Genomic DNA, 23,657 nt, shown 5'->3' on the forward strand with positions numbered 1-23,657 from the left:
TACTAGTTTTTGAAAAACAATAAAAAAAAAAACGATTTTTTTCACAAAATCGCGACCTTTTTTAAAACAACATTTTGTCTAAAATTATTTTATCAAAAAATTAATACGCTTAGCTGAACTAAACTCATATATTATAAAATAAAATTTAAAAATATTTTATTTTAGAGCTCCCGTGTTTTTCCAGACGAGGTGTATCAGTGAGCACTGAGGCTAGAAATATTGATATTATTTAATGAATTTTTTGTAATAATTTCGTAAATGTATGTACTTTGAATATATAAAGACAATAATTTATACAAGCTATTAGTTTTCACAAAGAAATTCACAAAAATAATCTTTTTTTCGGCCGTCACAGTGGTGTTCTCCCTTAATCTGAGGGTCAACAAAACTACTCCATTTAAAATGAAAACGCAGCGAATTTTATTACTGAGTACTGTTATTACCAACTGTTTTCTTCTCGTTAACTTAGTTTAAATTTCTGTCGAAAACAAGACGTAAAAGATGTCAGAGTTAAAAGGAAAAGTAATTCTAACATATAACAATGATTTAGATATCTCTAGCATATTGTTGTGATTGAAAGAAAAGGAATATCAAGTTATCGCTTATGTGGGAAGAATTTTTGTAATTATATGAATCCTTTCTAGAACAAATCGATCGAAGAATTTACTGATTATTTAGGCAAACATCTGGCAAAAGGAAATTGGTGCCGCCAAGGTAAAATAACATTTGACAATACGAAATGAGATAAAAACACCAGAAACTATACAGTAAATTTCATTATTTGACAAAGGTATTTATAATAAAACAAAATGTTCTAATCTTTCATTGTAGAATTTACACGTAAAATTCAATTAATTATTACAAGGTAGTGATAGACGATATTAGAGAAGTGTTCATAACTTCTTATGTATGATTTGCTGTGGCTTGTATTTAATTATTGTATAAGGGAAGATATCTTCTGGCATATCTTACTAGCATGACCATGTATCAGCCAAAGTTTAATAAAAGCCATAAAGGCTAAGGATTCATCGCGCATGGAGCAACTGGAAAAATGGAATGATCAAATTCGCTTTGAATTGAACTGCTATAATTTATACTTTAAAATTACGGTACTTTAAATAGTTTAAATCGATTTCATCAAAGATTTTACAAGCGATAAAAAACAAATGAAAAATATCTAGGGACTAAAAAATAAAACAGAAGTTTTATTTATAGATTTTTTTATTCTTGCGGAAGTGTTCCATGTATTCTTGTTTTACAAGTATAAAAATACAGTGTTAAAACATAATCGTCAAATTTTAAGCTAATTGTACATAAAAAATTGTCAAGATTTTAGCTCCATGGAGAAAAATCGAATTTTACAAATTTCAAGGAAGTTCCAAGGAAAATCGGACTTGCTGGAGTATGCATGACAAAATGGTATCTTGATCTTTGCAACGGCAAAGGAACTGTGGAACACTGATAAACTTGTACACATTAGACGCATAACACGAGCATGTTTTCGCTATACGGAGCATTGAAAGGAACATTAAAAGAATATTAATCTTATAATTTTAATTTATATAGTTACGAATCAAGAATATTAGAGGATCCTGCCATTCCAGCGCCGAAAGGACACAACAAAATGATCATTGATCCGATCTATTCCACCTTGGAGTAGAAGAAATTGAAATTAGCTTTAAGAAGGGATACCCGATTAACGTAAAGAGTCTAAAAGATAGGAAAATATTCCTCTCGCAATAATTGAATATCTCAATGAGATCGGCGATATGCACATGGACGGATAGACATTGTGGAAAATCGATATTAGACTAAAATTACTTATGAAGCTATTTTTTATGAAATTTTTTTATATTTTTTATAAAATTTTTATGAAATGCATAAAATTGACTATAACAATATTTGTCCAATTTCAGTCTCGAGGTATTTACGAGTCGTCAGATGTTAACATTTTAGAAGTCGTGCATTGAGACTTGAAAGTATTTACTTTCGATCGGGAGATTCTGAGAGTCAAATCCTGACAGATAAGATATATCAGATTACGTTTAACGGCCTCTTTAGTCAGATATGCAATATATAAAATTATAAAATATAAAAACATATATAACATAAAAACTGCAAAAGTATTCTCTAAACAAATTGGATTAAATTCTTAAAAAAGTATCTCGCAGATTTCTGGAATACGATTTTGGAATGCATCCAGCATTCGCAAAGATACGTAAACGACACAGTAAGACTGCAGCTGTATAAGGGAAAGGGTACATTTGCGCAAGATTCTTAATTAGAACACAAAATTTATCGTCGGACAATTATATCGTGAATGAATATGACTATTTTTTTAGTCTATAACTGATAAACGAATATCATTTTTTTTTTCTTACCGCTATGGCGATCGCCAGATCGAGTGAGGTTTCGTTGTACAATCAAATTCTCATCTCGATGAATGTACAGGGAGATTATCGGTGAATGCCACTGAATTTATCCGCACGCAAGCTCTGAAACTAAAGGAGTTTTATCGTTTCAATAAACAACACAATGTCTGAATCAAGGCTTTATTGCGAATTTCATCAATAAAAGACGCACTGCAGTTAACTCCACGCTACTTTATTTGCCTTAACATCTACGCGTATTCTTCAGACATAATTCGACAATTAACTGAATGGTTTCTGAAAGGTTTGCAAGGTATCGCAGCAAGAAGAGTAATCGTGTGACAAAATGTAATTAACTAATGTAAGACAAAAACCATTTGTAGAAGTCCAATCGCTTTGCGGATCGCGCGCATGCAACAATCATAGGAGGAAGGTGAGGTTTCACAATAAAACACTATCACTACATCGTTTTTGTTTCATTTTAGTTATTAATTAATTAAATCTTAAGATTACCTTAGCATATTCGTGAAGATTACAATATATCATATCATATCTTTAGGGATATATTAATAGTATACACAGTGCGTGACCTTTTTTTCTTCTGCATCTGCACTATTTTCGGCAATTCAAAGAAACTACTGTCAAGTACGAAATCATGACAGCGCTTTTTTCTGATATACCTATATCGGCTATGAGCGATTTTCTGTAGATTCCTTATACTCGCGTTTCGTTCCGCATCACTCTGTTTTACATATATGTATTATGTAACATGCAAAATTACACACTAGGGAATAAGGTTTCCTCATGCATATACAATTAATAATCTATAATAACTCTTGTATTCACATTTGCACGTTAACATTAGTTCAAATATCGAAACCTGTTATTTTTATATCTGATAAGTAATAACGTACAGATAATGTGTGTGTGTGTGTGTGTGTGTGTGTGTGTGTGTGTGTGTGGGGCGCGTGTACAGTGTAGATTGATGTTGTTAAATAAGTAGAGAAATTTATAATAGATACATATATGTATAAATCAAAATTGCAAATATGTATATCATAAAAAAATTCAATAAAAAAATGTATTGTGCAATATCAATTACGTAACCTCTAAAGCGTTAATAAAAAAAAGGAGAAAACTAAGGTTGTCAAAAAACTTGGTATATCTCAAATTTTTTATATTTTACTAACACAGATTATGTTACAAGATTGGAAAAATTGAAACTCACTGTAGTATTTGACGAATCAGTTTTTAATTCGATTTATTTATAAAAAATTATATTTAACATAAATACGAAAGTAATTTTACGAGCTAGCGCCATCGATACAACGAAAAAAGGAAATATAGATACATGAACGCAATTAACGCTCAATTAACAATTGCTCTCTCTCTCTCTCTCTCTCTCTCTCTCTCTCTCTCTCTCTCTCTCTCTCTCTCTCTCTCTCTCATACACTCACACTCACTCACTCACTCACACATACACACACACACACTCTCTCTCTCTCTCACTCTCTCTCTCTCTCTCTCTCTCTCTCTCTCTCTTCCTCCTTATTTAACAACATCAAGCAACTCTTTTATTTCAGCCATTTATATTTAATTTCGTTATTATTTATGTACAACCAGTTTAAATGTTCGCTATCGTTAATCGTAGTAAGTTTGCTAAAATTTGTGTTCTATTGGAGATGATGTGCGTTCGTGGGAACTTATATAAAAAATTACTTTTTGATACAGAGCTGAGTGATTTTGGTGTTACTTAGAAATATGGGTGGTGTATGTTTATATCCTAACTTATGCTGAGATCCTAATTGATTATATAATCTATATGTCGGCTTTCTTATAAATCTTATCACATACATAGACGTTTGTATTATTAGTACTTAATATTTTATACATAGATATTCTGTATTCCGAATGCTGCCAATTTCACCTTGTATGTACAATTACAAGCTACATATTATACAATCTTAATATCTATTACATGCACTCCTCTTCTCTTTCACACTTTCATTCTCCCTCCTAATTATCTCTTTCTTTCTATCATGCATTTATATCTTTTTTTTGTTTCTGTTTTGGTTATCACATATTGTCACGCAACAATATGCTCACTTGTATGCTGACCGCACACGTATGAGAAATATGTAATAACAAAAAAGAAACAAAAATAACATTCACTTTTTATAGGACATTATATCGAAATAATAGTAAACTGGTAATACAAACTATCAGCAGAAACATTTTGCAACTTTATCGTTAAATTTAATGCATTCGTATTGTTAGCATTTATTCAATGAGAAAATTATGAGTATAATTTTTGAAGATTTTTCAATAGCTTCTGCCAATAATTTATATTATTATTTTACTATCCTAAACATCATCGTGAGGATTATAATGTCCAAATTAAATCGTTAATAATTCGATTTGAATGGAAAATCTTTTTACATATATATATATATATAGACAACCGAAGTTTATGAAATGAAACAAAACGTAAATCTATTCGAACCTAAATCATTTCTTTGTAAAAATTTCTTTTTTAGTTTTTTTGCAAACTAAGCATGATATTAGATACTTTGCATATCATATGAAAAAAAACACATATTTATCAATTTTTATACATCGCTAAATTGTTAATCTCGCACCGAACTACCTTATTAAGTGTACACATCAACAATAACATACTGATGACTAAATCATTATACATACTAAACCGCGAATATTACTATCGCAGCGTGTAGATAGTATATTTTAAGAATTAGATCATAGATCCTTCTTAATTTTGATTAGATAAAAACTGCAAACAGGCGTTTGTATTACGCCTGAAGACACATCAAAACAAAAAAATTACAGAAATATCCTAATATTGCTAGATGTTGATGATCAACGATCAACGAGAGCAAAATCGTTATTGATATGAAATAAACAACACCCAAGAATAAATAGCATGTATCTGCCCAAAGATCGTTTTTATTTTTCTGACGAGCTCCCCTTTATCTCCAATATAATGAAAATAAGATTGTAAAGGGCATGAACATTCGAAATTGGCATCAATATAATTTCCATCAATAGTATAGTATTCTTTTCAATTCTTCATCATGTTATTTCAATCTTTCACTTGATCTGTAATAGAGAGCTCGAGGAATGACGTTTATCAAAGAAAAAATTCTGAATTTATCAAAAGATCTTTTCCTACCTCACTTTATACTTCTCCGTTCAATTAAATCCCGGCCATTAAATCATCATATTTTTTTAATAGTATAAAAATCATGATTTTGCTTAAAACCTTGAAGTTTTTAATTAATTGTGCCAACATAACGATTGCTCGATAAGTATCGCCATATATACAACAAAGACTATACAAGTTTATGGTTCCTAAAAAAATAAAATTGTAGTTACACAAATAATTTATATATAATAATAGTACTATTTTTATTTTATACTTGGTATATTATTAATGCCGTTACGGTCGTAACGTGTAATCTAAATACTTTTAAGAAATTAATTAATAATAATAATAATAACCATATACAATGAAATTTGTTTTACTTTTTGTACTTTTCTGGCGAATTAAATTTTAAAATTTTTTTTTCGAATTTACTCGATTTGCATACCTTGTTTGGGCGGTTCCATTGACTAGACCATACCCAAAATGTTCAGCAAAAATATTTCGTCTACTCGTTCATGATATGTATGATCGAGTAGGTTTTAAAACAGAATTACACGAAAAAATTTACTTGAAATTTCCCAAAAAAATTTTTATATTTTAATAACTTTTCTATATCGTGAAATATCATATCCTAGTAATCGAATAAATATAATTCTTTTCTAACATGTTCTTTGCTAATACGTACATCACGATTTTCTTTCCCATGAGCCTAAAGTATACCGATTAGGTACATAGTCTGATCTAATAGTTGGTAGGATCAAAACTACTTCAATTCTAGAATCATCTTATCGTTACTCGTAATAATTGACGACATTGTTCTAAAGTGAGTTAATGAATAACTTTAAATCGACCAGCTGGCTCATAATAATTCTTGAATCAATCGCAATCAATAGTATACGCTGTTAATATTCTGATCGATCAGTTGATCAATTGAAGTCACAAGTGGACAGCCGTGATGATCATTATTAAATTCACCAAGTTCTTAGAGATGTTCGTATTATTTTACATGTGTCTATCATTCACATATACGCCTAGCTATATATATTTCTGTGTTTACAGAGCGTATATGAATAATCAAGAAAAAAATTTGCAAGGGCATTATTAATGATAGTTAATAATTACATGTATTATTGGCAGAAACGCGTGTATACGTAATCCTACCAACGATTAATGACTCAATGTGGAAAAATACAAAACTTAACTAAATGTACATGATTTTTTTACTTTTCTTCAAGCCGACATTCTACGCACGCATTCGGTTATCACATGCAAACGTCTCTTATTTTCATATGTTGTTTTCAAATTTACATAAAGTACAAACTTATGAAAACCGGAAAAATGTAACACAATATCAGTGTAGCATTTTCGAAGTATCATATAAGTATTTATCTAATTACATAGTCGCACTTAAGTGTCTGTCGTTCTAGAGACAATACAGTTTGTCCCAGTTTTAATAAACTGTTTGAATCTTCTGACGACCAAATGGGTTCTCTGTTGAAATGTTCCAACCGTACCACTCAACTATACCATTTTATGCTATAACTAGCATATGGTCTATGTCGCCATCGTTATTATTTATCTGATTTCATTGTCTGCATTGTTTTTGTTTATATTGATTGACGTTACATTTAAAGATTTCTATAATCGCTCAATGCTAAACATACGTCCGAGTTCTGCAAAATTTTTGTGGGTTTATTATAAACAGGATATAGTAACATTATAAAGATTCCTCAAACGCAGCCATCAAATCGCTCTGCATGTTCATGTCAATTTGGCTAGCCATCTGAAAAGATAAATATAACCATTCTTCGCAAATCCCTTTATTATGGGCGTCAAAGGTAATATTTTCATGTATCCCTATATAAATCTACTTAAACAATCAAATTTACTTTAAATTATATAGCAAGTTATAAATTAATCAAATTGTAATAATTAATAAAATTAATGTCATATAAGATAAATTTTATTTTTATTATATCTCGTTTAATAATTATATTCTGTTTGTTTCTATAATAATATTGTCAGCTTTGTCTAGCATGTATGTATTATAATAATTAAAATTCAAAATAGTGTATTATTAACTGATTATTCTTATAAAGATATTTATCAAATTATATTCAGATCATACAAGAAACAATTCCTTTTACATGCGATTATATAAAATTAGATTTTCATACGTGATAAAGTCACACAAATTCCTAATATTGTTCATTTTGATTTAATGATACTTCTATATTAAACTTTTTTCTATTATTTTTTTTCTTGAAAAGTTACAACAGATAGAAATTTCATCAACCCAAAAATATTAAGTACTTACCGCTTCTCGTCGTCGGCGCTCTTGCTCCCGTTGCCTTAGACGTTCTCTTTCTGCAGCGGACTTGTCCTGACTGGACGAATGACTCGGACTACTGCTATCTGTGTCAGTAATGGCTTTTACTTCTTCTGTTCTTGTCGTGGCAGTCATAACATTGCCTTGCTGATCTCCAATATTTTTCCTAACTTTATCCAGAGCATCCTCTTCCTCTCGTTCCCGTCTTCTTTCATTCTCCTGTCGCAATAATCTCTCTCGTTCCGCTTGTTCCTTTTGTTGTCTGCGCATTTCTTGTTGCTCTAATAAGGCTCTTTGCTGTTTTACAAATATTAATATGAAAATATTATTATATTAGCCATAGAAATATTATGTGAAGTACAAAGTTATTTTGTAAAATTATTGGAACTAACCCTATCCTGCTTTTCTTTAGCTTGCTTCTTAAATGCCTGGAATGAGTCTCGTGCTGCGCTCTTCATACTACTACCTGCAGCTGCTGATTGAGGACTCGAAGCTTGCGCCAAGGAAGACCAAGATGATGCATTCTTTACATTCTGTTCTACAGTCTATATAACAAAACAAACAAAAAAAACAAAACTTGAGGAATGAAATCGAACTACATTAAAATTAAAAGTAGAACAATTTAATGTCCGTCTGTTTCTACTATGTTTTCTCGTCTTTTTTATTTTCTTGACTAGATTGCGCAAAGTCCTCACTTTCAAAAGACTAAAAATTAGTTTCGTTACCGTTACCGATCTTTCTCGAAACAAATATAAACAAAAATGTTTTCTCTACGCTAAAAGATCTATTTTGTGTACCTTTTGTCTAACTTCTTATGTACAAAAATAAACATATATGTATGTGCTGGAATCTGAACAAAGAGCGAGTCCGCAAATATCATTTATACGGATTATGATAATGCAATCGCCACAATATAAAAAAATATACGTGTAATATATAAAACAAACATGTATAAAAAATAATATATTTAAAAAATTAATTTATGGTTCTCGCATATATAATTTGATGTAAATATTCAGATCAGAAAATGGCTTTTTACCTTATTTTTAAAGGCTGATGCAAAGTTTGCAGCAGGATTCTTTGAATCGGGTGGAGTCATTTTCTTTTCAGGCATTAATTGAGTACTAGCATGATTACCCATTGATGGCATTCCTAGAGTGTTCATTTCTGCAAAAAAAGCTCCTGCTAGAGCAATAGTATTATATATCTGGTTAGTAAGCAATTAGAACATAGCAGTTAAACATGTAGAAAACAGCATTATTACTTCAAGCTTTAGTAAAGATGAAGAAAGAATAATTCTACATACAAAATTCGAAAAACCATATTAAACGATAAAAATGGGATTATGATGAAAATAAGATTGAACGCATCAAGAAAAAAAGTAAATTTACGTAGAATTACTAAAATTAAACTATTAGTGTTAAATCAATTAATGTACATTGTATTACTTTATACTACATACTAATATATATTGCATTACTTTTTGTATCTTATTTTATTTTATGTAATATTATATATTAGTATAAAATTATTATATATATTTTGAATTTTTTATTGCGGTACTAATATCTATATTCTTTGAATTATTTCTTCAATTGTGTACAATTTACTAGTATTTTTAGCTAAGGAAAGATGAATAAGTACTTGTGCAGCCTACGTGTAAAGAAAAGCATGCTATAAATATATAAATGAGGCACGAACCATCCATAGGCTTTTGCGTCAGTTGAGGTTGAGAAATTGGCAAGGGCTTTTCCTCTTTCTTTATGGGAATCTGAGAAATCTGCATCGGCATAGATGCTATAGGAAGGGGATCAAATATCGAACTCATGCCTCCTATATTCATTCCCATATTTAATCCTGGAATGCCGTTATTATTCAGCATATTGGGCGGTGAATTTCCACGTTTTGTATTCGGAAATCCGTTGGAATGCTGCTGCGACATCGTAACGTTATGCGAATTCTGTATATTAGTCAATGGCGCAGTAGTATTAATCATATTCTCTAATTGATTGTGCATAGACATATGTGCCGCCAATCCTTGCGATAAATTCATATTTAAATTTGTCATATTGATATTGCCCAAGTTCAGATTAGAAGCCATATTCGTCGGCATCATGTTCACAGGTTTTACATCCGGTAGTAAATTGAGATTGGTGTTGTTATTAGTATTATTTGTATGTGATGTTTGAATAAATGAAGACTCCTTCTTGAGAGCGAGCGTTTGATCCAAGGTGGGCTGTGATTGAATAAATGAAGACTCCTTCTTGATTGCAAGTGTTTGATCCATGGAGGATTGTGTAGTAGGCACTGAAGCTACATAAAATACGTATATAAGATGATTAACTTTGTATTTGCTTTTCATATATAATAAAAAATTATTTTACGCGTTGTATTTATAAACAATACCAATTGTATCTAATTATAGATACCTAAAGTATTGTATGGCTGTAAAAGATCGGATTGTTGATTTAAATTTGTTCCGTCTGTGGATACGGATGTATTTGGAAAGGAACTAATGGACGTTGGCTGCTGCGATGGTTGTTGAGATACAGCTGGCGAAGCTGTCATAGAATTTGTATTTGTAGGTGTGACGCTGGGCGGTGGAGTTGGTACAGAGACCGACGGAGTTGGTGGGTTAGATGTTGTCGGTGGTGGTGGTGGTGGTGTTGGTGTTGGTTTTTTTACAGGAGCGGCCGTAGCCAGAGCTGTAGGTCGTGACGGTTGGGCTGGCATAGATGCGTGACTCGCGACAGGTATACTTTGCCCTGTTGTAACAGCAGCCACTGCGACAGGCTGTTGATTATTATTGCCCCCTAAAAGAATTTTTACACTTACACGTCTCATAGTCTATTAATTTAATATTTAATCACATATATTAACATCTTTTTCCAATAACACGATACGTATTTCTTCCTAGTAATTTGTATGTCACTAAAGATACTGTTAATAAAAAAAAATTATATATAAATAATACTGTCCGACATAGATTTTAAATTACGAACGAAACAGAGATTTTTACAGATTTGTTGTTGCTGAAAATAAATCTATAAATAAAATTGCTCTATCACATCATTTTTGAGAAAATTGAACCTAAAAATATCAAAAATGGCATTTGGTACTTTAAACTAAAATATCCCAAAAACGTGATGGAATAGAGCAATTTCTTTTAGGAATTCGTGTTTTCAATAACAAAAAAACTATAAAAGTCATATTACATTGACTGCTTTATGAAAGTAACAATTACAATGAAAAAAAAGAATAAAATTAATAAGAAAAAGTTCACGGGCAATTAAGAGTCAACGCGGTAATTAATACAAAATTCAATAGTATTAATAATTAAATATCGATATAATGATCAATTATAATGCAAAACTCCTATTTTGGAATCATTCTCAGCGAATATAATTTCATAAATTCTCAGTGAATATAATTTCATAAATCTTAGCTTTGAAAAAAAAAGGAACTTAATTCATAGATAAATCTTTTGAAGATCGCTTATGCGCGCAATTTAAATAATCACTTGCTGCATCCAATGATTTGTGGGATCGCTAATTATAAATCTGATATCAAAATTACAAAATATAATTTATTTAAACAATTAACAAAAAATGTGATTTGAATAACTAATAGCACTATTGGATTCTACAGAAAAAATAAATAGCATTGCATTATTTTATTTTTTTATATTCTTCCATTCTTCTCCCATTCGTCGTAAAAAAATGAAACTTTAACAAATCGACAAAAATTCAAAAGCGATCCTAAAAAGATTGCATTCATCTACGGATTCCATTCTTTTCATTGTAATTGTTACTTTTTGCATAAAGCAGCCAATACAATGAATAACCTCGTTGGTTTTTTGTCACTGAACCCAAATCTGTAAATAAAATTATTCTATCACGTCATGTTTATAAGATATTTCAATTAAAAAATATAAAAAATGCTATTTTCGATACTTTTAAGTTCAATTTTCTCAAAAAAGTGATAAAACAGTTTTATTTACAGATTCAGTTTAAGCGACAAAAAATCCGTAAGCATCACTTTATTTCGTTTGTGGTCTGGAAAAGTCTAAATTTGTCGGACAGTATAATCTATAAATTACAGATAACATATAAGATTAAAAAATGTGTGAATCAGTAATTATGATCATGTGTTGCTAAGTCTATTAACAAAACGGATACAACAAAAAATTAACCCCAAAAAAAAATAGTTACAATATATCTATATGACAAGTGCATAAATAAACGTGTAAGTGTCGAGAAAGATCTTAGAAAATTTAATTTAAAATTATAATGTACAAAAGAAGAAAGTATTCCTGATGTGAAAATTACTAATCAATATATTAGAATTATTTTTTATGATTTCATTAATACAATACCTGATTCCGAAGGGATATTGCTTGGATGAGTAGCAGGCGGCTTTGTTATTGGTCCCGTAGAATTCGCCGATGGCTGATTATTCATTAAAAGAGCTCCACTATGATTTAATGTAGGTGCCTATATATGAAGAGTATATTATCCTTTTTATCAATATTCACATATTAAAATTATTACATGCGTCGAAGTAAGACAATGTTATAAACATCATATCATACATTTGCAATATAATTTGCACTAGCCTTTCGAGTAATTTGTAAATTCGGAATCAGTACTTAAAAATACAATATTAAGAAACACACAAAATAATATGCATTATCTAGAAAATGTTTATAAAAATTTACCCTCTAGTGTAATATAATGAATAAATATATACGTTTAATTTTCACTGAGACTTATTACAATCGGTTAATCTTACCGATGCGACAGAAGCAGTTGTTGCAGAAGGTCCTGTATTTGGATTCTTCTTTGCTTTCTTTCTATGTGGACGATTCGAGGAGTTTCCTGAAATTCAATGTAATGTGCATCTAGTAGTGAGTTACGTGCGGTCAATCATAGTTCTGTCACATCAAGAGCACAGGTCGATGAAGAACTAGCAAAATGCATTGTGCAGAGGATACCAGCTATTGAGTGTCGCAAAGCGCCAAGTAAAATGCGAAGATACATCAGAAACAAAAATCAAACAACTTTGTGCATATATTTTCTAATAGATTTTATTCATATGCTTATATTATAATTGTATCACTGTGTACAACAATGTTAATTTAAATATCTCAATTGTATGCTCCTTTTTTTGTGGACTTTCATCTTAATGATTCTTTTATATTAAAAAATTTTAATACGCAGAACAATTTTTTCTTCTCATTCTACGTAAAGTTAGTTGTATTCAATTCATTTATGAATATTTGCGTGTATATATATATATATATATGTATACACGTACATACATACATACATACATACATATCGCACGCGCGCCCATACATACATGCATACGTGTCGCGAATTGTCACACATACATATATGTCTCAACATATATATATGCGAGAGCACATGCCTACTCTCATCGTTTTAGTGTATCGATACTCATGATTTATTATAATAACAGTAATAATAATCGTTACGGTGGCGGAAATGACGATTATAAAACATTGACTACAAAAATCATCAAACTGCCGTCTTTCTTTTATCTCTTTTCATATAATATAATATAATTAATGTAATATTATATAATAATAGGAGTAATGTGTAAATAAAGGTCACATAAATGGTACAATACAGGCTCAACTTAAAGATGAATGATACAAGAGCGACAAACTCTTACAAAACTGTTTAATGTTAAAGTCGTAGTTAGCGCAACACTGAGATCGGTGGCAAGAGACTCCTGCTCGATGTTTGTCATATGTATTACATAAATCAGCGGCGATGGTAAATACATGGAAAACTGTGGTAACACAAGACAGTATTATCTTTGTCTGATGTGTGCTCTCAAACAAATCGTGATCGTAACAGTTGTGAAATCACAGCACTGAAGTTTATCGATGGAATGTGATCGACAAGCTTGCTAAATCCATTCGACGACAAATGAAAGCAACAAAACAACGAGGAGGAGTACCAGCGTATCTTAATTTATATAATATAGTTAACTGGACCACCACATATGAGCCAACCGCGACTCTTGAAGAATTAATGTCTATTTCACTCGTTTTTATAACTTTGTGTATGCACTTAGAAAAGTTTCGCGCGTGTATGTCGTTTTATTCCTTCATAAGTGTAACTTACAACTATTTATTAATATTTTATGATATATTAGTTTTCACTATGTACAAAGAACACGTACGACCGTGTTTATCGTTACTATTAAACTTGCGATATACGCAAAAAACAGACGGAACGTTTACATACGACTCTGAAGAGGAAGATAATTAGCGCAATTAAATAAAAAGTATCATTTTCTGAATGTAACAAAATATTTATAATCCTTAAATCTTGCTCTTGCGTATAACGCAAGCAGGAATAATTCATAGCAGGAAGAATAACGTTCCAGTCTGGATGAAAAGACGCGAAAAACAAAATTTAGATGCGTGCTTGCATATAGAATTGCTACAAAAATTTTGGAAGGCAATATGAATATCATTTATAAAATGCCCTATACCTCGCGTTATAAACTAATGCTGATTGTATCTTAGATGCGTAGTATCTATCTAATTCAGCATACGCCGTTCAAAATTTGTTCTCTCATAATCTAGCTAATTCTTCGGATTTCTCTAGTCACTTTCAGTATTTTGGGAAACAAAATGGTAATATCAACCTGCCCGACATTTCTTGCGCCTACTTGTAAATGCTTATAGTTCCATATCAATAATTTTCTTAGATATCGACGAACACTTTTTTCCGATCAATTACGGTTTGTTTGTATCAAGTATCGTAGTAATTAATCGCCCAAACTCTTATCTTATCTCCTCTTATTTCGTCGGGGCAGTAAGTACGTTGCTCTGAGTGTATGATTCATGATACTATTTAATTGTACTCGAGTGCAAATTCGATCCTTAATGCTCGTATTATGACATGTTCAATTACAAGGATTGCTTCTTGGAGCATTCTAGAGCGTCATTATCGGTTATGTTCACAATAAATTCTTATATATATATATATATATATATATATATATATATATATTTTGCTACATGTAAGAACTAAATTTACACGATGTCTCAACAAAAAAAAAACATTATCGAGCAGACATTTACACATAGAAATATAAAAACAAAATATCATTAAAATTAATCTTGTTTAAATTCGTATAAAAGATTTTCTAAAAACGTTTTGATAGGACACGCACAAGTTAAAAGTAATGTTATTTCGAAAATTGTGTATCGATAATATTCGTTATTTGGAAATTCCTTGATATCTCTACGACACATGTGAAATTCTATTGCGACGAAAAACGAAGTGTATGCTTAACAGAAATAGTACTTCATATATTAAGGCATGTAAAACCATACCAATTCGTAATCGTCATTGGAATAATGATATCAATTTCAATAGCAAGAAGACAATATTTCCAACTTTTCTTTTAACCATTTGAATGATGAGAAAACTGACAATGGTTACCGATGAAGAACTAGTGGTAAATAGGATGAAACGAAGATTAGCAAAGCTTAGCGGAGTGCAAACAATGTGTCTGGAGGCTAGGGCGCCATGTGTATACATATGTATATACATATTATATAGATAAACATTAGACCATCTCCTTAAAACTTGTTTCCCTTTCTATTTTCCTTTTCCCTTTCCAGTTGCTTTCTTCGTGCGATCAATCTTTTGATCCTTTCCCATCTCTGTCGTTTCTCGGTCTTGTCTTACTTCCTACTCCTTTACACATTAATTTAAACTTTGTGTATGTATGTGTATATATATATATATATATATATATATATATATATATATATATACACGCACAAACATACAAATATATATATATGCTCAGTCATTAATTTTATGAAAAAACAATGAGATCTCATTGTCAGAATTCAGATATAAATGTACTCCGCACCAATATACTAGAGATTCATAATAATTACTTTATTCAAATCTATGCATTCAGAGTAAGATAATAAGGAAGATTTGTACCAGTTTTTGCTTGTCTCACACAAGCAACGTAATATTATTATCAGATTCGGCTTGCAAGAGACGAAACATTTTAATAATTGACTTCTTAAAGGAAGCACATATTTGGCTATGATAAACTAAGCTTGAAATGGAATTAGTAATCTGAGATAACTAGGAGTGAGTTTCTTCATGTTGAGAAGAATCTTGTTAGAACTTTTTTTTGCGGAGACCAGAGCGTAACTTACTATTAAAATGCAACGCGTAACTATGCTAATCTTAAAATGCACTGATTTGCAAATCTAGCCACCAATACACATTGTCTGCAATTTCTCCCGTGTGTATCGCTATGATCATTGCCTAATTTATCTTTTTATATTCTGTACTTCGACCGATGTCATTAAAATTCACAGTTTAAAATATGTGGAAACGTGTGACCGTTTAGGAGCATAAACGCACTTCAAACGTCAATACATTGATAATATTGCGTATTATATATCCACTTTAGTTCATGGCGCATATTAATATCACTGTTTTAGGATTTTGAGAAATGATACGGCATGAATGTGAATCAATGCAAGAAAACAAACTTAATGATTCGAAAACACAGTGATACAAGTAATGTAATGTTCTGCTTATCGTTTAATGCAAATAAATAACGAGTTTGCAAGAATTAATATATTGTATTATTTTTTGGATTATATGGGGCAATATAATTATCGGGGAAAGCTACGATAAATAGTTGTGTAACTTATTACAAGGTACTAATATTCGACACTACAGTCAAGGCAACAATACACTTTGATTAAGTGCAATGTCGCTTATTGCAGAATAAAATCTTTTCAGACATTTTACTAACCTTAGAAGCAATGACTTTCTTACGAACCCAAAGGCGGAACTGCAGTGAAAAATTCAGTGACCTTGAGTAGCAAACTATACTTGACTTTCGAACAACAGAATGTACTGTCAATACCGATAGGACAAGAGAAAATAATCGTATTGTTCAGAATCAATAATATATAATTCGTGAAACAAGCTGGCATGGTATCCTCTAAACACAGTCTGCACTCCACTAGCTCACCTTTGTTCTTACCATTGCATATGTCTCGTAAATTAAATAAAAATGTTTTAATCGTGTGTCAAGTTTCGATACTTGTACACGATTGCACATCTGCGACACTTGTATAGCGAACAATATACAAAATTACGTAGACATGACAAATCTTGTTCTATAGTTCGTTTACAAGATGAAACTTGACAACGCATTCATACTTGCATTAATATAACGCAGCACTTAAGCTACATGAATAACGCTGTCCTAATAAATACAGTAATTAATAAGCACGATTCAGCAGCTTAAGAAGATATTTGCGTTAAATCCCCATTTAAAGAAATTGTTTATATCTAGTTTGTAACTTCCTTTTTGCATAGCAAATATTAGTCATACATCATTATAACAATGACCAATAATATCAGCATTTTTCGATTGTTTCATTTGCCAATAGAGAATTGGTTAGGCACAGAATTCATAAATATTTTTCAAAGTTCTCGAATTTATCACCAAATCACGAGGCATTACGTTTTTCAATTAAAGTTTATCAAACTATAGCATAATAATAGAAATTAATAATATTATATGAGATATAATTAATAAAACAAAAAAAGATATTAAGGTTATTTATAATATAAGCATTGATGCAATTATTGATTACGTATTACGAAGTATGTACAGCTTATATATAATTTTAAATAATATTAACAGAAAATATTCGAAGTCATAATCATAACTTTTATCATAACTTTATACTTTTAACGTACTGAAATTTAATAATAATAATCATAATAATAATTATAATAGTATATACTTTCAGTGATACTATATTATTAAGACATTTTATATGTATATGGTTCATAAAAATCATTTTACTGCTTCGTACATATCTATGGAATTAAATGCCACATGAAATGGTGAGTTGTTTTTTCATAACTATGAACTTCACGTCTACGACTTTGTGACTATTTTTGTTAATAGAAAATTTCTTATCGTTATAAATCGATAATGTCATTTATGATATTAAATAACACACAAAAAAAAAGACACGCACAGAAAATAAAGATTTTTTAAACATGTAGAAATATTTCTGCCTCCCAGACAACTTTGTTACACTTAGCGATAAGAAAAAGCGTATTAACAATCTAAACCATATTTGTCTTTTTTGCGTTTGTAAAAATGTATTGTCTTTTATTATTTAATTTGGGCGTAAACGTGAGTATGAAAATCTGTGCTTTATAGTGCAATCATTAGGAAGTAACAAATTTTTTTGCAAAGAACTCGAAAGTAGTACGGAATACGTTATTTTCTCGAAAGTATATTTATATACCTGTTTGTACATATACATATATATTAAATTAAAATGTAATATATAAATATATATACTGAAACAGGTAGTCGTACGTAATTCCAATTTTGAATCTTTCACCAAAGAAGTCATTCATATTTCTGTGACAACTACTTAATTACGAGTAGTTCTTTGTTCCCAGGTAAGGGTCTAATAATAACAACTTATTAGTTGCATTTATATCTAACCTGCTTCACTGTCGCTTGAATCAGTGCTCGATGAAGAAAGCGAACTACTGCTGGAGTCACTATCGCTGCTACTACTGCTCGACGCTGACAATCGCGAAGGTCCACTGGCACCACCAGTTCCAACTACATCAACGGACTTACTACTATCTTCTGTAATAAATACATAAACGATTTCGTTATTATATCTAATTTCACTTCAAACGTATTTCTTGATATATTTAAAAAAATACAAAAAAAAATTGATCTAACCTTTCTTGGCAGTTTTCTTGACATTGCCTAACTGCCCTGTTACGTCCTGTAACCTTTTTTCCAATTCTTGTTTCTTTTCAGCCATTTGTTCATCCTTGGACTTACCACTGACTTTCTTATCTGTTAACATATAGTAAAATATTATGTAAAATACATTGTCTAAGATTTATTATATAAATTATATTATATAAGGTAAATATAAGATAAATATAAGATAAATATATATTATACAAAAAATTTATTACGTCATAAATATGCGCGCACGCATGCATAAGACTAAATATTATAGGGTTGAGAAGTAACTAGTTACTTGTAAGTTACAGTTGAACTGTTTTCACAATATGTAATTACCTGAAGATTAAAGGTTACTAAGAGATTTATTAATGAAATTAATTATTTAATCTTTAGATGACCATATATTGTAAAAATAGAGCTTATAGTTTTTTCATAATTTTAATTTAACTTTATCTTCAATTGTAACTTAACTTAGATCCAATTTTTTATTATCTGATTAACTTGTGGTAAACCCGTAACATCATCATAAAAAAACATCAGGATAAGTCTAACGAGTTAATCAAAAAATGGAAAACCGGGTCTTATTTACATTTCTTTTAGTAATTAGTAACTAATTTGAATTTCTTTGAAAGTTACTTTACATATTTTTAACTTATTTATCAATCTAATATAATTAGTTAGAACCTCAACGCTATTGCTACTACTGCTTGTATAAAAGACAAAGGCTGCGTTCAAAAGATAAACAGTAATTTAATTTTGTTAATGTCTATGGTTCTTTATCTCTAAAGAGAAATTAACCAATCACAATTGAATAAGATGAGAATAATCGATTAAGATTGGTCACTTTTTACCAAGTTACTGCTTACTACGCAATATTATTCCCATTATAGACGGTTTTACATTTTCTATTCTGATTGGTCGATTCGCTTACTGTTTATATCTTACTGCCGTTTTTTTTCTATGCGTTTCTGGCTTAAGGTTCCTGTAATCACCACAGTACCAACGGCACATAACAAAAATTAATGTTATTTCTTGCTTCTGACGCGATGATTCAATATAGCTGTGGTGACTACTCAATAAGCCTATAACCTATTCTATAACTTTTAATGATAGTTTGATATCATTATACTCTATTGTTGCACAGTTTTTTCACTATGTAAAACACCTGCACAGTGTCATCCTTAGTTAATAAAATTATCGTTAAAAAGTTACAGAATAGGTCAACAGAAGCTTTAATACTTTTTTACCTTTTAAATAAAATTGTATATACATATAAAAATAAAAATCAATCTTTATCTTCGTTGAGTCTAATAGTGTTAAAGTAATTGAAAAGTTACCTTTTAGAACCGGTAACTTGTAATGGTAATTCGTCCCGATAAAAAATTATTCATGTACAAATATATATATATATATATATATATATATATATATATATATATATATATATATATATATATATATACAGGGTCCGGCAAAATGATCTCCCACATTTTAATCTTTAATAATTTAAAAATGTGGGAGATCATTTTGCCGGACCCTGTATATATATATATATATATATATATATATATATATATATATATATATATATATATATATATATATATATATAAACATACATGTATAAACATTCATAAATATATAATTTTGTATGTCATATTTCCATGCATATCCATACATCCTTCTTTCTTTTATAAAATTACTGTTTATAGTAATAAAAATAACAATAATGAAAAAACATCAAAAATAATTAAAAGAATAATTTTCGCATTGCTTAAAAAAGAATGTTAAGTTTAAAAAAATGCAAAACAATTGTTCGTATATAATTATGTATAAAATTATTAGGAGTGTGATTTAGTTTTAAGTGTTTTTTTTCTTCAAAAACTGATTTATTTAATCAGCATATCATGTAAATTATTGTACAATCAACATTTAATTCTCTGGTAAGTTCTGAAGTGGATTGTGCTGGATTTTTGTTAAATAATACTTGCAAATCTGCATTTTTCAGCTTTTGTCGTTTACATTAAAATTACCATTTTTGAATCGACAGAACCAATTTTCACCTGTCTTAATTGATGGAATAACATTGCTATAAGTTTCTATCAGTATTATATTACCTTCAGCCGCCGTTTTCTTCTGATTAAAAAACAGAAGCAACGCAAATCGTTATAAACATGATGTTTACTGCGTCTATTGTTAATGAACGACTAAATATCATGGAGTAATATTAAAGCATTGAGAAATAATAGCTGTGATTAGAACATTAGTGTCACCTCTTGCAAAATCCTCAAACACTAAATTACACTCCTAATACATAATATATATGATAATTATATATGAGCAATTTTTTTTACATTTCTCTAAACTTGATTTTTTTCTAAAGGAAATAATGAAAATTATTCTTGTAATTTTTTTTGTCTTCTCATTAATATTATTTTTATTATAGTAAATATATAGTAATTTTATAAAAGAAAGAAAGATGTATAGATATGTATGGCTATATTTTACATATAATTATATGTTTATAAATGTTTATGATGTTTATATATATGTATGTCTATATATTATATATTTGTGCATAAAAAAAATTTTTTACCAGCATTACTTTTTAAAACAAAAAAACTATAACTAGTTACTTTCAGAAAGTAACTTACCCTGTACTAAATTATAATGATATTATTACTATTGTTAGTTTACACAAAACTTTTTTACTAGCTTTAGTTAAAAAAAATTAAAAATAATTAACTTTATTAAATATAAAATATATACTAAAAATACAATTTTGTAGATAAATACTATCTTTTATATCAGAGATAATTCTTTTATAAGATAATTTTTTTCAAATATATTTTTAATGCTTCATATACGTTGTAAACAGCACTATAAAAAAACATGTTTAAAACATGTTAGAAACACGTTGATTTTTATCTCTCTGTTTTATATATTTATATTTTTTATTATAATTTTAATATAACTGAATAATATTATAATTGAAGTATAATATGTATATTATACTAATATATTATGTATAATGTATATACAGTTATATACACTGCCATTGAAAAATAATAGCTAAATTATTTGACATACTTAAAATAAAGTTAAATTTATAATAAAGCTTACGTGGCTTCTTTCTGAGGCATGATGCAACATAGCTTTCCAGTTCTCTAAGCGTTGATGGTTTCAGTGTCTCGAAATCAATTTCGATTTCATCTGGATTTGAATCCCTCAGTGAAGGTTCCCGAGACTGAATTATGTGTACCACACGACCTAATTTATCACCTAAAAAAATAAAATAAACGAATAAAGAGTGATATTTATGGTTGATTTCTTTCTTCATTATTATATTTTTGAATAGACAAAATAATTTATAGTATATATTTCATAGAACAGAATTATATAATTAGCAGAGAAGTAAAAATGAAATACAATATCATAACAATAATAATTTTAAACACATTTAGATAATAATGGTTTTATATTGTTATATGATAGCTGACCATCCACCAATATCCCTTGAAAATTTTTTGTATGTATTTTTTGTATTAAACATTATTTCTTATGCTATATAATCTTTTCATTAATATAATTACAATTTTAATCTAACATATTTTACCTGGTAGCTTATTAATATCCAAGCTGAGCTGCCTCTTTTCATCGTAAGACATTGGTTTAGCACTATCTTCATCTTCCGAATCAAATGAAATTGGAGGTGGTTGATTGCCAGTATTTTTCTTCTTGTTCCCAGTAGATCTGCTGTTAGCCTTCGGCCTCTTGGTTGCAGTATTTGCAGTTGTAGCAGCTTTTCCAGGCCCCCGGCCTTTACCTTTTGGCTTAGCATTCGCTGCTGTTGGCAAATGATGTCCTAAACTTCCTGCAGTATGGGTCTTATTAGGTCCTACTGCTGTAGTTTGATGGTGAAGATCGCTAGCTATGCCACCAGGCATTTTTAAATCGCCTGCACCCATTGCAACACTGGCTATACTAGCACCGACACTATCGGATACGTTGGGAATGCCACCACTTGGTTTCATAAGTTCTTTCATGGCACCAGTATGACTGGCAACAAGGCTGCTATTCTTATTACTCATTGGCTTTGATTTTGGCTTGTCTGGTTTTTTCTTTTTATTTTTCTTTTTACCGCTCTCCTCTACTAATTTCCTCATTTGCTCCTGCATAGCTTTCAGCTGTAAATAAAGTAATATAAATTATATTTTGATCTGCATTTGCTTATAAAGTAATTTTATTTTATTTCGAAAAAAAAAACATATTGTACTTATACAGAAACTATGCATTTCGTTATTTCCATGTCAACATTCATCATTAGAGTGCCAACATTTCGTGAGCATTGTAGTTCACTTTATCAGGACGAAGAGTAGAAAAATAACCCGCAAAGCGCATAGTTTCTGTATAAAAAATATCCGTGAAAAATATTATACCTCTTGTTGTAATTCAAGTAATTTTTGAGTACGTTCTTCAACTGAATCTTCACTATCAGAAGAACTGTCTCCTCCAGAACTGCTACCACTACCACTACTGCTTCCTTTCATAGTTCCCATACTACTACCCATCGGTTCATCGGGAACTTTAGCATACCTAATTATGTATCAATTACATGATTAGATAATTCTATCATGCATTTAAATTCCACATTAGAAATGTAAAAAATTTTAACTACCTCATCTCAAATATATCTTGAAGTTTTCTAGCCATTGAAACAACATCATGATCGGGAGGATTATATTTGTAACAATTCGTAAATATAAGTCGTACGTCACTCGCAAATTCGTGTGCAGTTTTATATTGGCGATTATCCATTTTCGTCTATAAAAAAAAGTTAATGTTTCATATTAAAGTATATAGATCATCTAATTATAGAAAATATAATGTAAATTTTGTGGTAATCATTTGTAATTCTCATAGTTTTAGAAAAATTTTATAAATTGAACTCGTTTCTGTACAATAT

At 29.8% G+C, this 23,657-nt stretch overlaps 2 protein-coding genes across 13 annotated transcripts in view; one reads left to right on the top strand and one right to left on the bottom strand.

The window, feature by feature from the left end:
- Nucleotides 1-501: 501 nt before the first annotated feature.
- On the top strand, nucleotides 502-2,793 carry Ass (argininosuccinate synthase). The gene is given in 15 exon segments (XM_087404184.1): nucleotides 502-621; nucleotides 679-714; nucleotides 866-964; nucleotides 966-1,109; nucleotides 1,330-1,362; nucleotides 1,365-1,477; nucleotides 1,564-1,655; nucleotides 1,658-1,726; nucleotides 1,729-1,773; nucleotides 1,776-1,828; nucleotides 1,917-2,013; nucleotides 2,016-2,076; nucleotides 2,185-2,257; nucleotides 2,383-2,458; nucleotides 2,461-2,793. Coding segments are annotated over 15 exon segments (1,194 nt in total). The 3' UTR covers nucleotides 2,544-2,793.
- Nucleotides 2,794-2,837: 44 nt separating this feature from the next.
- Nucleotides 2,838-23,657, bottom strand: part of LOC105144981 (homeotic protein female sterile) — a 38,564-nt gene continuing 17,744 nt past the window's right edge. For 9 of the 12 annotated variants that reach the window (XM_087404179.1, XM_087404182.1, XM_087404181.1 and 6 more), the window contains 14 exons: nucleotides 23,370-23,515; nucleotides 23,131-23,287; nucleotides 22,308-22,878; nucleotides 21,815-21,973; nucleotides 18,677-18,796; nucleotides 18,428-18,577; nucleotides 12,653-12,738; nucleotides 12,237-12,354; nucleotides 10,291-10,674; nucleotides 9,563-10,174; nucleotides 8,901-9,046; nucleotides 8,254-8,406; nucleotides 7,850-8,158; nucleotides 2,838-7,315 (listed from right to left, as the gene is read on the bottom strand). In XM_087404179.1, the coding sequence (XP_087260305.1) occupies nucleotides 7,250-7,315; nucleotides 7,850-8,158; nucleotides 8,254-8,406; nucleotides 8,901-9,046; nucleotides 9,563-10,174; nucleotides 10,291-10,674; nucleotides 12,237-12,354; nucleotides 12,653-12,738; nucleotides 18,428-18,577; nucleotides 18,677-18,796; nucleotides 21,815-21,973; nucleotides 22,308-22,878; nucleotides 23,131-23,287; nucleotides 23,370-23,515 (3,177 nt within the window). In that variant the 3' untranslated portion in view covers nucleotides 2,838-7,249. The remainder of the gene's footprint in view (nucleotides 7,316-7,849; nucleotides 8,159-8,253; nucleotides 8,407-8,900; nucleotides 9,047-9,562; nucleotides 10,175-10,290; nucleotides 10,675-12,236; nucleotides 12,355-12,652; nucleotides 12,739-18,427; nucleotides 18,578-18,676; nucleotides 18,797-21,814; nucleotides 21,974-22,307; nucleotides 22,879-23,130; nucleotides 23,288-23,369; nucleotides 23,516-23,657) is intronic. The other 3 variants (XM_011054264.2, XM_011054263.2, XM_011054270.2) reach the window with 3 other exon arrangements.

This window comes from Acromyrmex echinatior, chromosome 3 (assembly GCF_024713525.1).
Source record: "Acromyrmex echinatior isolate Ae372 chromosome 3, ASM2471352v2, whole genome shotgun sequence".
NCBI lineage: Eukaryota > Metazoa > Arthropoda > Insecta > Hymenoptera > Formicidae > Acromyrmex > Acromyrmex echinatior.